The sequence below is a fragment of the Stegodyphus dumicola genome, chromosome X1 (genome assembly GCF_044657685.1).
Source record: "Stegodyphus dumicola isolate Sdum_Otavi_A_Nest chromosome X1, ASM4465768v1".
Taxonomy (NCBI): Eukaryota; Metazoa; Arthropoda; class Arachnida; order Araneae; family Eresidae; genus Stegodyphus; species Stegodyphus dumicola.
This window is the reverse complement of record NC_140780.1, coordinates 23222323-23241546: the sequence shown is the minus strand read 5'-3', so window position 1 is coordinate 23241546 and position 19224 is coordinate 23222323. Positions and strand designations below refer to the sequence as shown.

Sequence of the window (19224 nt, the reverse complement as noted above, 5' to 3'; positions counted from 1 at the left end):
TCTTTTCTTCTAGCAACAGTCTACTCTACAGCCGTTACACAACTAAGACTGTGGTCAATCTCCTTTCTTTTAACAACAGTCTACTCTACAGCCGTTACACAACTAAGACTGCGGTCAATCTCCTGTCTTCTAACAACAGTCTACTCTACAGCCGTTACACAACTAAGACTGCGGTCAATCTCCTGTCTTCTAACAACAGTCTACTCTACAGCCGTTACACAACTAAGACTGTGATCAATCTCCTTTCTTCTAACAACAGTCTACTCTACAGCCGATACACAACTAAGACTGTGGTCAATCTCCTTTCTTCTAACAACAGTCCATTCTACAGCCGTTACACAACTAAGACTGTGGTCAGAAAATTCATCTTTTGCTGGTACCCACGAATGGTCGAGCAGTAAGGCAGCATAGCACTTGTTGTTCGACCCAGTTAGTATCCTGACCGACCCACTGGCTGGGTGGGAATTACGCGCCTTTCCCCAATGTAACGTGTATGCAAACAAATTTCTCTTAAAACGTCCTTTATAAAGGCACTACTTTTCTTATGTCAATTAACACTCGAGGGATTTTCTGTAATCCAATTCAGTCCGTCATTTGTTGAAACAAAACTTCTATTAAAATAAAAACCCATCATTGGACGTAATAACAAAATATTGTATTCCAGGCTTTTAAAAACCCATTAAGAGTTTTAAATTATCTGTACTGAAAAGAAGCAAATAAAATAAACTCGACATCTAAAGTATTTTTCTGTTCGGGTCACAGTGTGGTAGACCTCTTTAATTAATACTTTCAGGGTATTGATTAAGAGCTCTTCCCGAGAACAAGATAATTCTATATTTAAGAATAAGAACTTCATTTCATATAATTAATGTTCTTCCTTAAATTCATAGTGGTTTAAAATGCAGTTAGTGTTATTTTGGCATTTAAAAATATTAAGCGGAACGAAATCAGTTGTAAAAGTTATCAATAATTACCATAGTAACATGCTTCTCTGATTTTGTTGTCAATTAAGTGTTTTGGTGAACATATAGTCATATGATATAGGATAACGAACACAAATATATTAGCATGTAATTATTTCTTTCTCCTCTTGTATATGATATAGAGATTGCTTGCCATGAGAATATCTTAAAATAATTTGATAACTTCTCTTTAATATTTTTATGAAGCTTTCAGCTTATTTAATATTTTCAACAGAGATAGTTATTTTAATATTTAGTTTAATACATCCGATTTTGAATAAAACTGCTTTTTTGCTTTTTATTTAGAAGTTCGATGAGTATACATCACCATGTTATTTTTAGTGTGATATGTTGTTCAATGTTTATTACATTTTACATATTAAAAACACAGAGAATGCCATAATATTTTCATAATTAGTTAAATAAGCTTCATCTTCATAGAGACTAAATTTGTTTAAACATTACTCATTTTGATTACTATTTCTTTTCACGTGTTTACTCTGCTGCAGAAAAAAATTTTCACATTACTTTACAATGAGTCATTGCTTTCCATTAATAATTCTGTAAATTTTAAGCATTTCCTTAATAATTCTGTAAAGTTACATGTTTAATTTTCTAAAACTGTGTTTTAAATATTTAGAAGAAATAAAACGTTTATTTTCATTAGGCTATCTAAGGAAACAAATCACAACATGTATTTAAATTACAAACAGTATCGTAATTAAAATTGAAAAGACGTCATTTTCTGCTTTTTATTCGGTATCAAAGTAAAGTAACATTCGCAATCAGTAGCTAGGAAAATTTAAAAAGTTCTTCTTTATCTTATTTTAATAAAAGTTTATAAACACAAAGTTTATGTACTTAGAATCTATGGCAATTTTAATATAGGTTATTATAAGTAGACTGGACTTTAAAGAAATTTTCACAATGTTTACATTATATCTGTATTTCATAGATAAAAATAAGTAGCAAAGTTTCTTTTTCAGGCCGTCCAGGGGCAGTCTTCCACAGACCAAGACAACGATTGGATTTCCCAACTGCAGTCATCCTCTTCTCATACAACCTATAGTAACAGCCATTACCTTATTCACACTAACCGCCCTCATAACAGCACATTTCATTTACATTCTTCAGTTTCAGCTGATGCTAATAATGATGTTGTGGCTTTAGTCCTCTACGCTGTCTTTTCAGTTCTTGGTACTACAGTGAATATCTTTGAAATCAGCTCTTTGATCATTCAAGAAAATTTAAGACATCATGGCAATGTATTTCTAGCCAACCAAGCTTTGGCCAATCTATTGATTACAATTTTAGGTTTCCCAGCATCATGTATAGCTATTCTTTCCAACACTCACAATTACAGTTTTGTGTGCTACTGGCAGTGGTACAGTGCCCTAATATCTTTCTTTACTACTACCTTGAATTATTTCTTTATAGCTATTGAAAATTTACTCAGGGCTTGTCGCAAGCGCTCCAGAAACAGAAATGACGGTGCATATTCTTGCTGCTGCAGCGTGCAAGTTGTTGTGTTTGCTGTATTTTTTTGTTGGATTGCTGCCGCTGCATGGGTTGCAGTACTGGTTATTTATGATAATACCCAAGATGTCTGTAATCGAAGATACGGATACAGCATAACATTTCTAATCTTTCTTATTCCCATATCACTTACTGTGCTTACATTTTCGTTGGCAATTTATCGATATAAAAGGCATTTAAAAGAATTGGAGGCTAGACAGTGTCTAGAAAGCAGAGAAGAAAACTTGCACAGGCAGTTATTTAAGAGCAATGCCTTAGCTTACATGCTATTTCTTTGTTTCTGGATGCCCTTTATCATTGCTGTATCAATATCAGCATCGGAAAACATACAAGCAGTGCCATGGTCAACACGCCCTACAGCCGCTACGCGAACCAAAACAAATCCTGTTGCTACATCCACAAATAGTGTTGAAACACTGCTAATAATAGCTCAGTCTTACAGCTGTTTTTGTGGATTAGTCTACGCTTTTACTAACAGTTCCTTTGGGCAAGCATTCATTTACTTGACAAGGTACTTCTGCTGTAAAGCTCATCCTGAGTTCACCAAGAGTACCTTTCAAGAGAAGCCCAGGGGTACAGTTAGAGTACACATCGGAATGGAGACTCGCGTTGGAGAACGAAGTGCTAGAGCCAACAAACTGATGGCTGTCATGATGCACGATAGTCCAAGAGGAGGAAGGACTGGTAACCATTACCTCTAAGAATATGAGCTCCCTCATGTTGTCTGAAGCTTCCTATAGCCATAAACCACTTGTGTGCCGTTTGATAACACGATAACACCGGGGAAAATGTTTATGTTCATATTCAGCATTATTTTGGATAAACATTTAGAAATGCTGATGAAGATATAATCTATTTTTAAAATGGATATACCAGAAAAAGAGATCCTCGCACAAAGTATTACTCACATTTTATTGAATTAAGCACTAGAGCAGAATAATTAACAAATAGAGAATAGAAAACCTATAGTACTGGAAAGTAGAAACAAATGATTTAATCCATACGTGGCGAACTTAAAATAGTACCATATCAAAGAAAGTAAAACAGAAACACTTTACTCTTGCCTGTGAAGTGTCCTTAATGATTTTTTTTCTCTGAAACATATCGACAGTTCAAGGCAAGACTTGAAGCAGCGGCACAATAGTTGCCTGATTTTTGACTTTACATAACTTTATTCTCTAAAAATAACTCACTAGAATGAAAATTTCTATAACAAATACAAGAAAAATCATATGACAAAAAAAAAAAAAAAAAAAAAAAAAAAAAAAGCAATTTTCGCTCAGAAAAGAAACTATGCGAAGTAAAGATGAGTGAATTTTTTTATTATTAAGTTATCGATTTACACAATATTAAGAGAAGCACATTTGATACAGCTTAAAAATATTCACATAAGAGCTTGTACTTTTTGCTAAAAATTAAATTTAAGATAATAATGAATAATACTTAAGAAATTTATAATTGTTGATTTTTCCTTAATATTTCGAAAATAACCAGTTCTTCTAGTTGTAACTTATTTAGAAGTTAATTTACTTTGTGTGAAAGTTGTGCTTAAAAGAAGTCTTAGTTTTCAATCTATGATTTATAACATCTCGCAGCTTAATCTTCAAAATAAAAGAAGAAAACTAAAACAAAAACTTGTGTTAAAATGTTTTACCGAAAGATTTGGACGCTATCGTCAGATAAATAATTTTAAGAGTTAAGTCTTTGGGAAATTTACTGTATAAGTTTGACAACGTAATAGTTATTAATAGTTCAAATACATCGAATTTTCAGTTTTCTGCAAGGAAAGCTTTCTGGATCGAAAATGTAATGAAAAGGTTTCGTGTGGTATTGAAAGCTATTCTTGTTAAAAACAGAATGTGAATAATACCTTCAGAATGTGGTACTTATAAGTATACGAAATAAATTAACAAATAAACGAAAATAATAAGCTTTTAAGAATGATTTATTATGCAGTATGCATTGACCTGTATTTAATATCTGAGCAGCAATTAAAGCAAATTTAAGCTTTGACCTGCATTATCATACAGAAAAAAAGGAAACGGCGATATTTTTCGTGTGTGTGCATGCATGTGGGTAAAATTACGAAAGCGCTGTCGGATGTGAGGCTTGCAAGATGTCTTTTATTCAAGAAAATTGGTATAATGTATGAATGGATTATTATTAGCAGCAACAGTATTATACATATAACGTAATTAAAAAGAATTCTCTAAAAATTATTTGTTTTCCATATAAAGGAATAAAAATTCTTTTCCACACTTCTGAAAAGTTTGGAAACACTTATCCAGTAATATCTTTCCTTATTATTATAAAGAAAATATTATCACGCCCCTGTGAGACAACACTAAATGGAAAGTTAGGAGTAAAAAAGAGACTTGATAAGGAAATCGTGGAATTTAATACCATGTCAATATGCTTAATACTGATCCAAAAGTAATAAATATTTGAGCATTGTTACGTGTAGATTTTGTTTCTCAGTTTTCCAGGAAGAGTTCGCCTTGAAGTCTCACGCAAGAGTAAGCTTAATTAGTTGAAAATATACGTATCTATTTGATTTCGAAATAGTTTGTTTTTACTGCATATTGTTTTTAAGCCTTTTGAACTTTTTCATCAGGAAAGAATAATGAAGCTTTTTTATTGCCAATCTTCCTAATGAACCACAAAATCTTCAAATTGAAAATGAACATAATTACTGAAGAAAACGTATACAACTAAAGCAAATGTTTTTCAGGAAATATTTTTTACTTTTCCTTCAGAAATAGGAGAACTAGATATGGTTTTCTATACAGATGAAATAAAAAAATACTGTATTGAGCAAGAAAATGAATTCAGAAAATGATAACAGCAGAGCAACTATAAGACGAATGTTAAAAATGTAATTTTTAGCTCAAATAACATGCTGTTAATATTTACGAGTATTTGAATTGAAGGTAGATAAATACTGAGCGAAAATTCAGAATGAATTTTTTCCACACATTCTTATTTAAAAATCCTCTCTCGCGCTTAAAGAATATTAAATTTATAAATAAAATTTCTAGTATGCATGCAACAATTCCTTAAAGAAATCAAGTCATATACTAAAGATAATTTACTTTTCTTTCTTATCAGCTACATAATAAATCAAAATAAATAAAACTGTTCTGTATTCAAGTACAATTTAAATTCTTATTTATTACGCAGTATCAGTATCACTCATTAGCAGCAACATTCGTAATTATATATGGATATAATTATGCACGGTTGAACTAATACATGTGTTGAACTCTTTTGCTGAATAAAGGGAAATCTTGCTTTTGGATGAACAAAAGTAAAAATTTGTATATTAGTTTTATATAAACAATCTATATTAAAACTGCTTATCTAACTGTACCAATTGTGTTGTCAGAATTTCAAATAAAATAGAAACGGCTATCGTTCTACGTAACAACATGGAAACAGCGTAAAACTATGAATTATTGCGATATGTGATAAACATGTCAGTTCAAATATATAAAAGTTTAGAATTATGGTCCGACGAAAAGAACTTATATAAATTAATCAAAATAAACCGTAAAATATAATTTATTCAATGATTATTGGCAGAAATGCAAAATTCTGCAACAAGCATTGGTATTACAATACGTTCTAACCGCTCAGTTTGCATCTACGTTCAATTCAATTTAAATATTGTGCTTTTTGTCTTAAAAATTTGGTTCACTTCACAACTGTTATATTTCCATATTTTTATTCTTGAAATTATATTCCTCAAAAGTTTGTTAAGTTCAAAAATAAGTACTTTTGAGATTGCTACTTTGCAAATTAAAATATTTGATACAGCCTTTCAGACACTGATATTGAAACTGTGCTGAAACTGTTACTTGATTTCTCTACCTAAATTAAACTGCTATGTGTTTGATATTTTTATTCTTTCATTGCGTAACATAAATTAAAAGAAATATTCAAAATAGCTGTCAACAGCTATTTTTATCACTTTACAGTTCATATCAGCTAGTCTCCAAACTAACTGCGGTTAATTTGATATTACTGATTGCTTACAGGTAAAGTGATTTCTTCCTCATAATGAAATAATAGGCACCAATTTTACAGGAAAGAAAATGATTTTTATTTATGATGTGAGGTTTTGTCGTTGTTTACAAGAATTCTTTGCCAATTATTTTTATTAAAATTTCCTAAAGGAAATAAAATCCGATACTGCAAAAGAAGCTTTACTTTTTCAACTAAAACAATTTCAAACAAAATTTAATAATTAACTAATACAATGACAAAAAACTTGATTACAGCCTTTTCGTACATTCTAATATGACATTTTATTGATTTAATATGCCAATAAATTATTTTTATGTGCAAATATTCATCTTCGCAAAGGACTAGGCATAAATAATAGTAGCATTAATTGAATCGAAACTAAAATCAGTTCTCCTGATCTGTCTCTTTATTTGATTTAGAATCTGACTTTATTTATCCCTGAATTTGTTATTTTCCTCTTATTAATATAGCGCTAGCGGAACTAGCAAGAGAATTTATTTAAAAAGCAGGTATATTTCTTAAACTAGAACGTTAATTTCACAAATTTTTCTTATTATTGTATTATATTTTTATATGCAGAGAAAGTAATGATTAATACTGAAAACTTTGGCATGTCTCGCTTTATAAGATTTAATATTTTGTAAAAGAGTCGAACTACATTGAGTTTCACATCAAATATTTTAATTAGCAATAGCTATCCTTGGTGATTTTACAATATTATTCCATTTGAGATGCACCTTTTATTTATAGTTATATAAAACAGGGTGCGGCAGCGTTCATAGTAGGTATTAAAAACACACCATAAGGCATAAACTGTATTTTATTTATTACCTCTTATGTCAATTAATAGTTAAAGGTATGCCATTTACTAATGTGTAAGTCATTGCCCATTGCGTGGATTACTTTTTGAATATGATGTCTGTCAAATGATGCCCCTTCTGCACAACACATTCATCTAAGCGGCGTTGGTAGCTTGCCATAACTCGGCGTAACGTATTCCTTGGGCCATTGCCGATGGCAGTTTTGATGCGATCCTTCAACTCAGAAATTGTGGCACAACGTGTTCGGAAAACTTCTTGCTTCAGGTGGCCCCAAAGGAAAAAGTCTGCACATGAAAGATCAAGTGAGCGAGGCGGCCAGGAAATGTCACCAAAACTGGAAATTACTCTACCTGGAAATGTCTGTCGCAATGGTCCGTCCATCTGGAACTTTCCCATGACGTCCCAAGTTGAAATGTTGCCGAAATAGACGATGGGTAGCAATAACATTCTTGAAATAACTTTCAGCAGCAAAGGGACGATGCTGAGCACTCCACCGATCCATATCACTGTCACTCTCGAAATGGCAGCTCATTAGTACACGAATACAGCACGAGTTGGCGCGCATTCATGCAGTACGTCATTGTACTACGCAAATCAAATTACGCTATGAACGCTGCCGCATCCTGTATATACCAAAATAGACGTAATCAAATGTACCATCATTTGTAATCGTATTATGATTTGTCAATTTGTCTGATGTTATACATGTGACAACTTGTATATAGTATGTTGAATAATAGTTAGTACACATATATGTAGTTAGATACATGCAAAATACAACACAAAATTATAATTACTTTTAAGTGCAGCAATAATTTTATACTGTTAATTAATACAGCTGAAGGAAATACTTAATGCAAGTTTCTACGTTACTGATTAATTCCCTTAATCTTCTTTTACAGCAAAAATATAATTTGATTGAAAATACCTACATTTAAATTAATTTTCCTTTATTATAATTAAAGCATCGAACGAATAAATCATTTATATCAATCACTCATATTATAAACATGAAAGTAGATAAAAATTTAAGTGTGAACAAAATAAGAATTCACTGCCAAAATAAGTGATCAAAACATATATTTTTTAATATTGTTTCTGTTTGCCCGTTTATTGATTCTTCTTTAATATAAGGAATTATTATTTGTATAGCATTTGTATAGATTGGTTTTATATAGTCCCTTTTTTTTTACTAAAATGTGGATAATATGCTGCATAATGCTTTTCATAAGTCCAGTTTAACTTTTAATGGATGCCCGGCATAAATGCACTTCTTACCGAATTCCTAATCATTGTCCTCAAGAATATTATTTAGTTTATTTTGGTTTTTTAGATAAATGCTATCTTTTTTTAATTTAAAACGACTTACAGTTTAAATCATGTTGAATGAGCTTCCTTTAACGTTTAGTTAAGCATGTCAAAAAGTAAAAACACTTTATTACTGAAGTTTTGTTCCCCTTAATCGCTTATATGTTATTTATATGACATTCATTATTTTAGTTCAGCCACTCAATGAAACAAAAGAATTTTACACATATCTTATTCGCATATGCGTAAAGATGGAATTCACTGCATGTTCTCATTCAAATCCAAAATTAAGCTGTTTCTAGTGTTTCGCGCTTGAGATAATTTTACTAGGTAAGTGTAGGTTTGGACAAAAGTCCTCTGAATATCCTCTGAATACTAGTTTAATATCCTTCAGAATATTTGCTTTCTTTTGAAAATACAATAACTTCCTAACAAATTCATTGATTAAATTTTTTTAGCTTTTCACTTTTTTTTTTTTTTTTTTTTACTTAATTGATTCTACATGTTTCAAACAGGTTTTCGAAGCCACATTCCTTGAAAAATATTACATTCTATTCGCGTGTTTAGGCAAAGCTGTATCTTGTAAAATATTTTTTTAGATATTGCTATTTAATTCTTAGACAAGTGTCTAAGAATATTTTCTTGTACTACTGCTTTTTATTTCTTGGACGCATACAAATGTCTAAGAAGGTTCGTATGCAGAATTTTCTCCTCTCTTTAAAAGATTCGAAAATATTGATCAGTTGCTAAAAAACTTTGGTAAGTAAGAAGAACATTCAACTTCAAAAATCTAATTTTCGAACTTCTCTGTAAAGAAATAAAAGTCTTGCAAGTTCAAATTCTGAAACTTAACTCTTACGACTAGTAAAACACTTTTTTATAATAATATATTTGACAGATTTGCACAAGAAGCAAAATAATGTATTTGTTGTCCTCAGCTGCTAATGGACTATTACATTTCTAAATTACATCGCTGAAGTTTTAATGCAAATGTTCAATTACAATGAAAATATATTTAATGTAATACACACAATTACTTTACTAAGCAGTACATTTATATTGCTACGTGTAAAATAATCTGTTGTAAATTGCATAAGGAGAGAGAAACGTTTGGCAATATTTAAATGAGTTTTAAACATTTGGAAGATAGTGAAATTCAGTAATTTTAAGAATCTACAATGCTGAACAGAAGACTGCCCTTTGCTAAATTCATTTTTTTTTTTTTTTTGGCAAAAAAAGAAACAAAAAACTTTTTTTTCTCGAGTTCTTTAAAGGGATCTCGGAAGATAAAAGAAAATTCATTTGTTGTGTTCGGAAGTTGTATTTCAATCTATGAGAACCATTGTAAGAGATATTTTAGTCTGCGAAAGTCCACATTTTTCTTGTCCACTTTGGTTGGCCCTTCTTTTTCAAAAGAAATGGCGGAAAATTTTAATTTATAATTGTACCGCTGCAATGCATATTTATCCAGAATTTTTAAATTTATAGATAATAATGTCTCGTAACATTTAGAATCAAATCGCTTTATGTAATTATTTAGCAGCTTACTGCACGGACTTTGCTGTGAGAAATTACATCATAAGAACATAAATAATTTTAAATCTGATCTGCATTTTCACGTATTAATTTAGAAATTTGTTCGTAAGTTTAGTATTTATGTAGAATGAAAAGTCTCGTGTAATAGATAAAATAATTCACTTTGAAACTCTATATTTTTGTAAATGGTCTTTACAATTCTGCAGCTGTTTCAAGTAGTTGATCAGAGCTGTAAATGATCAGGATAGCTATTAAGAATTCTATAGCCACACTAAGAGACACTCTGAGGGAGATAATGAATAATATCAACATCTCAATAGTCCTAACATTATCTTAAACAAACAAGTTCCGCCTCAAAATTATAATCCATATAACATATAATTGTAATAGCTGGTTTGAGTATCATGCTATCTGTTTCATTAATTTTAATTTTATTCTTGTGGAAACAAATATTTATAAAAATTAAACTTTAAGTACTCACTTTAAAAGAAATTGAATAATTTACGCACAATTCAACTTCTTTCCAAGCATATTTTTAAATGACTCAAAAACGCACCATTGGGTAATTTTAATTATGAATTTAGAGTGTATATGTTATTAAAATTTCGCATATTTTTCGAAAGTATTAATTTGCAAGTAATTGGTAGTAAAATATCAATTAGCGTAAAGAAATAAGCTTAAAACCTCTTTAAAACCTGCTTATAGAAAACGAATGTTTTGGTGATAACTTCGAATGGTTAGTGAGCAAGAAATGAGTTCGAATCCTGATTTAAAGTTCTGGTGTTGATATCACATCAGAGTCCGAATTATTCCTAGTTCTCAATTTTAATGAAATCATCTTCCATAGAAATTATAATTAGGCCAACCTAAGTAAGTCAGGAAAGCCTTTTGTTTCTTATTTAGTGTAAAGAAAGGAAGAAGCTGTCCAATATATAAAGTGGAAAATGCCAAGTGGGAAATGCTTTTTATAATCAGTTCGAATTGTGGAAAATATCACAGGCACAACACTGCAATAAGCACGATTTGGAACTAATAGTGGATGTACATTTGCAGAGCGCTATTTAAAAAAGAATCAAATAGAATCTGAATTTTGCTCAGGACCTAAATTCGATAATTCGACATTTTGAAACTCTCTGTATATGCAAGTGAAGATAAATTTTGGAATAAATATTCTAAGTTTCATATTACAAATAAAATATTGCTTACGAATAGAATTTCTCTCTCCTGATACACAGAAAAAGCAAACTTAATTTCTGTCAGAAAATAATATCTCCGAAAGCAAATAACTAGATGCATTTCAATATTTAGCTGCGTCTTTTATGTTATTGTGACTATATGAGTACCTAAATATTTACTTTAGTAAACAAACAAATAGCGAATAAAGCAGCGCGAAATAAATATAAATATTCATTGCATGGAATTAAAACCATCAGTCTGAATGCTTTTTTAATCTTTTTGTTGTGGTTTCTAATTATTTCTCATTAGTTTGCAATACATTATTTACATTACTTGATTTCTTAAAGTAATGTTAAATAGCTGAGGATTATATCGATCATAGTTACATTAATATTCTTGTATTCTAATGATAAATAATATTCTTGACTTGAGAATGACTATATTTAAAATACGCAATTTTAACGAAGTTTCCAATTTTGAATTTTCTACAACTTCAAAATCGAAAATGACTGTATTTAAAATACACTATTTTAACGAAGTATCAAATTTTTTGTTTTCTACAACGTCAAAATCGTAAAGTTAACTATCCCGTCAACCTAAGCTTTAAAATATATAGTAATGGTGCTGAGGTTCAAAATTTTTAACTGCGAATCTAATAAAAAATTAATTACTAAATTAATTAAACACTACATTTTACAACAAAATTTAATTGCAAGCCTATGCCATAACTGAGTCTCATTTTAACAATGCTTAACAATACTTCTATCTTCATCATGCTGCAAACTAAAATAGCTAATTATATTCAGGTTTTCATTCCAAACTCAAAAACATATAAAAACAGTTGTAGTTTTCCATTATTTTTTCGAGCTGTGGGTCTAAAAATTGTATTGAATGATAATCCTGATTTTCTAGAAAATTTTATTATAGCCGTTTTGTTAACAATATTTACAACTGCTTCATCATTTTGAAATATCACTGATTATTGTTGCTTGTATTTTCATTCGAAACTGAAATACATGCTTGTTGAAGTTACCTTATTTAAGTACGAACCTGAATAAGAAGAATTGATGTTTAGTAGAACTGTTGTAGCATTTCTTGCATTTATGTATTGTAAATCATGCAACTTTCATGCATATGTTGTTACAATTTTTTAATGAACTAAACCTGTCTGCTTCAATTTGCGTGGAATGCATGATAATTCACCTTGACAATTTGCTAATATTTGAAAATATATTTGTTTTCAGAATGGAACATTTCGTGATACAATGAGGGGATGCTGCATCGTGTGCGCTATATGTTCTGTTGACTTGCAAGTATGAGTAATTTTGGTTACAGAGCTGTTGAATTTAAAATATTTGCATTCGTAGAGTGAAATGTAAGCTGGTTCGTATATAGGAAACAAGGCTTCGAGTGTGCCATGATTATTGATTTTAACATCGTAAAGTATATATAAACATCAGAGTAAATTGTTCTTCTGTACATCAGAACTCCTTAAACCATTTTATTGGCTGTTTCTAGTAATTATGTTATAATGTGTTGTGAATGTGATTGATTGTTTAAACTTTTCAATAACAGGCAATAATGTTGCATTAAACGCTACTGTAACTGTTCTGTAAGTGTGAACTTTTAATGGAATTGATGTTTTGTACTGCTTAATGAATTAATAGATATCCTTTCTTTCATCGTTAGTTTTTATAGTAAGCCTATTTATTGCATTAAATGTTAGTGCAAGTCTATATTTTTAATTTTTATCTTCTATTTCCAGTTCAAAAAGGAGTTTTTAAATGTATTTACAGTTAATTATACAGGAAGTTATTATAATTTTATTTTCCATATTGGGAATCATTCTGTCTGATCGATGATAGTTGATTACGACAAAGTATTAAGAAGGATATCTGCCTTCTGTAAAATGTCTTCCGTGGAAGATATTTTAAGAGCTGCACACGACACGATGTGCATAAATAAAGTAAAATTTGTTTCAAAGTATTTTACTTGAAATAATACCTAAATTGCAAAGAGATTGAATATTTTAATAAATAATATTTAAGCAGTAAAAAGCGTACCTCAGTTCAAACCCTTAAAAAGCAAGAAAAATTTCAAAAATAATGTGCAATCATATTAGGATATATTTTAGAAAATTCTATTTTTGATCATTTTTGCATTAAGCCACCAACCTAAAAACTGAAAATAATACATTTATTAAAGTAACCGGAGAAAAATGCATTTAATTTAATAGAACGTGTATAATGAATTATATAGACATTTCATAAAAGGTCTTTTCAGCTCTCCTAAAATTTTAACAAAAATAAAGTTATACTTAATTGATTTAAATCTCATTATGTAAATAAAATCCATTAATTCGAAAAGCACGAAACAATGAAAAACGTTCGGTAAAATATATGATACAACTACATCAAAAATTAGTTCTATTTTTTTTATTAAGATTAAAAAATTATATGAAGCACGCTTTCTAACATGTGGGCTGAAATTTCCATATAAATTTTCAACTGTTAGCAAGTAAAGTTTCAGCTTCAAATTGCAACTGCTTAGCAAAAGATTTAAAAATTAAATTTTAAAGAAAGTCAGATTTTTTAAGTGTAGTTTTCAATACTTGTTAACTTATATATATATATGAAAAACGTACTAAGTAAATAAAAGCTAGAATCACTTTGAATACAAAAATCAAATTGGTAGAATTTTTTTAATTCCTTTATTCAATGTTTCATATTATTATGCAATTGTTTTATCGTTCACATTAATTCTATTTGTTTATTTTATATCATTATAATTTTATCAGAAAAAAATTTCTTAGTTCTGTTATATAATACAAACTGCACAATTATAGCCAAGATAGCAAATTTGAACATTATTAATTAGTTCACTTAGACGAGTTCCCAAAGGTACTTCGTGAGTGATTATACTTAAAATTTCATTGACACAATGACAAGAGACATGAACTATTTTAAGATTAATTAAAGTCTTAATGCATTTTTAGTTTAACTGATTAAAGCATTTTTAATTTCTAACTTTATAAAAACTACAAGAATGCTTGAGTTTTGTTTTCTAAAAGTAAATACATATCAGATTTTCATGAAATGTATCAAACAATGAATTACTTGAATTTTCTCCGCACATTTATTGCTGCCTTTACAGCAATGTAATAAAATAAGTTTTGTTATAATTAGAGAAGAAAATAATAACCATAATTAGAGGATAAACCAATGTAAAATTTAAAATTAAACAAAATATTAACTTTAGGTTGGGTGGAATTTTAAATAAACAGTGAGTTTTATTCAAAATTCTATGCTAATTTAAGGTTGCGGTTTTCATCTTATTTTAAATATTGTTATACAGTGCCTGATTGCTAATAGCTAAAAACATTTTATAAAAGTCACTGTTTTTTAAACAAATATAAAAACATTTCAGTAACAAAGTACATTAAACAAACCTTTAAAGGTTAAAACAATTTAAATTTTCAATGCAAGAAAAGCGTATTACGTTACTCACATTAAATGACACTAATTTATGTGACATAAAAGATGACAATTAAAGCTTTAAAAATGTATTAGTCTTTCATGAAATTCTGTCACTTAGTTTTGAAGTTACAACAATTGAATTTCACATTTTCTGCTCTTACTTTAGATGGAGAAATTACGGAAAGTAAAAGATTTAATTTTTAGAGAAATTTAAATTTACTTCCAATTTTGTTTGCGTTTTGAAAATGATAAGTAATAAAAGTGTGTTTCGTTCCCACTCTAATTTTGTTTTGTGCATAGTAATATGATTTCAGAGGTTATCAGCATTGCTATATATTTTTCTGTTAAAAATATTACAAAAAACTAAGTCACCAGAAAGCTCGCAGCGTAAAATATCAACAAAACGTAAAACATTAAGAAAGAAGTCTAGATATTTTTAACGGGATGGCGCAATAACAAGGACTGGATGTTAAGCACATTAAATATAATTAAAGACACAAGTCATTAGAAGCTTTCAGTAATCAGTTTAAGGCCATTTGAAAATTATTTAATTTATATTCCTGTATGCTGGTAACTTCCTCTCTTGTTCTTTTTCTTTTGTTTTTCTTTTTAAAACGCCAAATTTAATTTCTTTCTCTTCTTTATTTATTACAAAATTGAATTATTAGCTAGTTTGTGAACGGAGAGGTCTTTGTTTTATTTTTGTTGATCAATTATTCTTTTGAAGTCTTTTTTTTTTCTTTAATTACTCCGTTAAGAGCAGAATGATATACTGAGAGTTGTTACCCCGGTGTAAAATAATTCAATTAATCAACTGTATTTCCGAAAGGAAATATCTCATTTTGTGATGATGAAGTAAGGATATATCTATTCATTCATCTCAATTTTTTAATAACTACATTCCTTTCGAGCTTAACGTACAGCGCAAGTGTTTAATAAATTCATGCGCTCTGAATCTTGATATATTGTGTGTCGCCTATCGGGATCAATCTTGGCAGTCCATATTTCTACGCATATTTATAGGATATGAAGTGCTTGGACGTTTCTTCCTGTAACTTTGAAATAAAGTCTTTGCTTTGCGATTAGTTTCTGTTTTATTTTTTCCTAGCAAAGCAAACAATGCTGAGCTACTTCATTTATAGATCTAGCTACTACTTACTAACGGAACATTGCTTTGACACTCGATGATTTACTACACATCCGAGTATGGATTAATCTCACGTTTAGCATTCTAAGAGAGGAAAAGGCCTAAGTGCAAAAAAAAAAAAAAAAAAAAAAAAAAAAAAAAAAAGGGTTTTCTTTGAGGTTTATACTATACATCAAAACGCCAGAACACATATAGCTTAGCAACAAGTTTATAGTGCAATGAATAAGATGAACGGAAGAACAGCTAAGCACCTTTGGAATTATACGGTTGCAAGATTAGAGTATCGTCCTATCACTGGCCGGTTGAACAACTAAACAGCTAGACCTCTCCCTTTTTTTTAGACAAATTATGCTCACTTCTTCGGCAATTGGTAACAAATTAATGAAAATAAAATGGCCTTATAAAATGTCACAAAACAAAATAAAAGTTTTGGAAAGCACGAATATTGTAGTCGACGTCTACAGTCAAAGCAAAATAAATAAATAATGCCTTCTATTGAAAAAACGAAGAACCAAAAATGAATAAAAAATAATCTCTTTAAAAAGAGATAGGAGGGGGCAGAGTTTTTGAAAGTCTTTTCAAAAATAGGGAAGATTTTTTCGAATATGGAAAGTCTGAGGAAATACATTTCGCGGACCGAAAACGCTTTTGAATCATTGACAAGAAGAAAGCTTAAAATCCTAGTCGAAATTTCATTCATTGTTGAGCAAAGGAATGATATGTCAGGTTCTATTTGACGAACATAGATTTCCTTTTCCTTAATGCAAACTTTTAAATCTTCCCTGCTTTCAACAGTATATGTCCAGCCATGCAAGGGATGAGGGATAGAAACATTTCCCTACAAACTAATATAAAGGATAAAGTCGTTAAGAATCAAACCGTGAATTTTATTAACTAGCCGAAAACAGTTTGAAAGTTAAACTTGTACAAAATATCACAGCTAAATTCATAAAGATCATTTCGAATACATAAGTGGCTTTTTTTTAGTAAGTGTAAAAAGCCTGTTTTATTTATTTATTTTTTTTTTCTTTCAACATTTGTTTAATTGTTTTCTCTGTATTCAGCAAATGTATGAGAATTTCCCAGAGCCTTTTGTCTGTTTTACATTATTTACGTGAGACGATCTTCTTCGTTATTTTATCATTTTCAGAAAATAAAAGCACTCACACGAAATCAGTAGACCGGCACACTTCATTTATAATGCCATAAACACTGTTTGTACATTGTTGTCTGTATTGTTTAATGACATTTGGTTCTGAACAAAATGAGGAAATTCATTTTATGAGAAATTTTAGCGTGTGAAAAAGGAAGAACTGCGCTACTAAAGGAAAGAAATACAATTATTAAATTTTATTTTAATGAAAAGAAATAAACTTCTGAAAGAAATGAAATGAATAAATGAAAAGAAATAAATAAAGAATTGGGATAGTCATTGAAATGAGGGTTAAAATAAGCGTTAATAAAAAAGTTATTTTGAGATCTATAACGCGTGTATGAAACGTATCCCCTTCCCACTCAAGCAAGAACAAAATACCTTTAAACTTTGAGGTAAGTGATGAACAAAGAAGTAACGTAAAGTTACTAATTTTTAAAACAGTATTTCTGGAAAAATTTTGCAGTTGTTCTCAAATGAGCATAATATTTGGTCCTAAATATGTCTGTGTTCCGGAACTGATAATGAAGAGTCCATTTAAATTTACGGAGACCAAGAGTATGACGAAATGAAGTAAACTATTACCTCCAATTATTGCATTAAATTCTCATTTTTCACCAATGGGTATAAACATGAGTTCGTTTACACCAACACTGATAGAAACAACCACCAACTCTAGGACTCAGTTTCACGGTGTTTGTTGTTATGTCTTATCTCATTTGTCTGACTGTAACATCAGCAGAAGCCCACGAAATTCATCGTGGCAAAGAGTGCAAGATTGCGCCTGGTGTTGGCAAGAGCCTCGAACACTATAGTACGAGTTTGCTCCGTTCCGCCCTCATTTTGATGGAGAGCACCCCTGGGGATCGGGTCTTCCTCCCCTTCTTCCCTACCACCACGGTGTTTAAATAGTGTTTGGATGAAAATGATCTACTTTCTGCGAAATTTAGGCAAGTCAAACGGCAGTCATTAATCTAAATTCCCTCCCCCCCCCAAATTTTTCAGTCTTGAATTTTTAAATTACATGAAAATCTAAAAGTACTGGAGCAAGCTTCTTTGCCGAAATAAAGAAAACGGTTAATTTCAAGATTTAAACACATTTAAAGTTTACAGTCTTCTTTGTGGGGGGGGGGGTTGAAGTTGCCTTTTGTTTGAAAATATTGTGTGAAGTCTGTGTACAAAGTCTTCAGAACAACCTTGCAAAGAGACACAAGGATACAAATAAAACACAAAGATACAAATTATGATACCCTAAATACAATTGCAGATACAATTAAAATGCAGGTATAAGAACTTTTCAAGCTATAATTATCCAATAATACTGATTGAGAAACTTAAAAAATAGCGATCTCAATACAATAAAATGGAGATCTTGCGATAGATTCAAAAAATGCATATAGGAAACAGATACAGTAATATTAACTAAAGAATAAATAAAGATAACAAAACAGATACGCTAAATGAAAATACATTAATTAAATATATGCAAAATTAATTACATACTAACATTAAAGATTGAAAGTGAATGTTATATAAGCCTGGTTCGGACAACCTTGTCGACAACAAGAAGTGTGACAAGATTACAAGTAAGTACAAACTGTTTTCATATAGAAAGAAACAGATTTATGACAGTTCTGTAGTAGATACGAGCTTGAGTTTATGAAGAACTCTGTGTCAATCCAATGGTTTTAAGGGTCTGAAGTAAAAAAAAAAAAAAAAAAAAAAAAACCTCTAAAAATTAACAATTCATACCTTTAGTATACTCTTATCCCTGAAGCTTTGAGCAGTTCACTGTTTAACTACAGACTTTTCTTTCTCAAGTTATAACTGTTTCATGTGCTTAAAAGTATTGTTATGTCACTGGATTGTAGAAGGAGATATTTGAGTATTTTCATGAGTTCTATTTAGTTGTACAGACATTAGGTTTTTTTTAAAGGATGAGAATGTGAAAAATGAGCAATGCCCTGGCCGGGATTCGAACCATAGACCTCTCGAATTCACGTCGAGCGTGCTGACCACTACACCACGAAGGCATGCTAAGAAGGCGAGGAGAAATACCTTATAAAGTTTACAAGGTGAACTT

General features: G+C 30.1%; 1 protein-coding gene across 1 annotated transcript in view; it reads left to right on the top strand.

The window, feature by feature from the left end:
* Window positions 1-15921, top strand: part of LOC118187429 (uncharacterized) — a 38798-nt gene extending 22877 nt beyond the window's left edge. Inside the window, exon 2 of the mRNA XM_035357648.2 lies at window positions 1949-15921. Coding sequence (XP_035213539.1) covers window positions 1949-3199 — 1251 coding nt within the window. The 3' untranslated portion in view covers window positions 3200-15921. The remainder of the gene's footprint in view (window positions 1-1948) is intronic.
* The last annotated feature ends 3303 nt before the right edge of the window (window positions 15922-19224 follow it).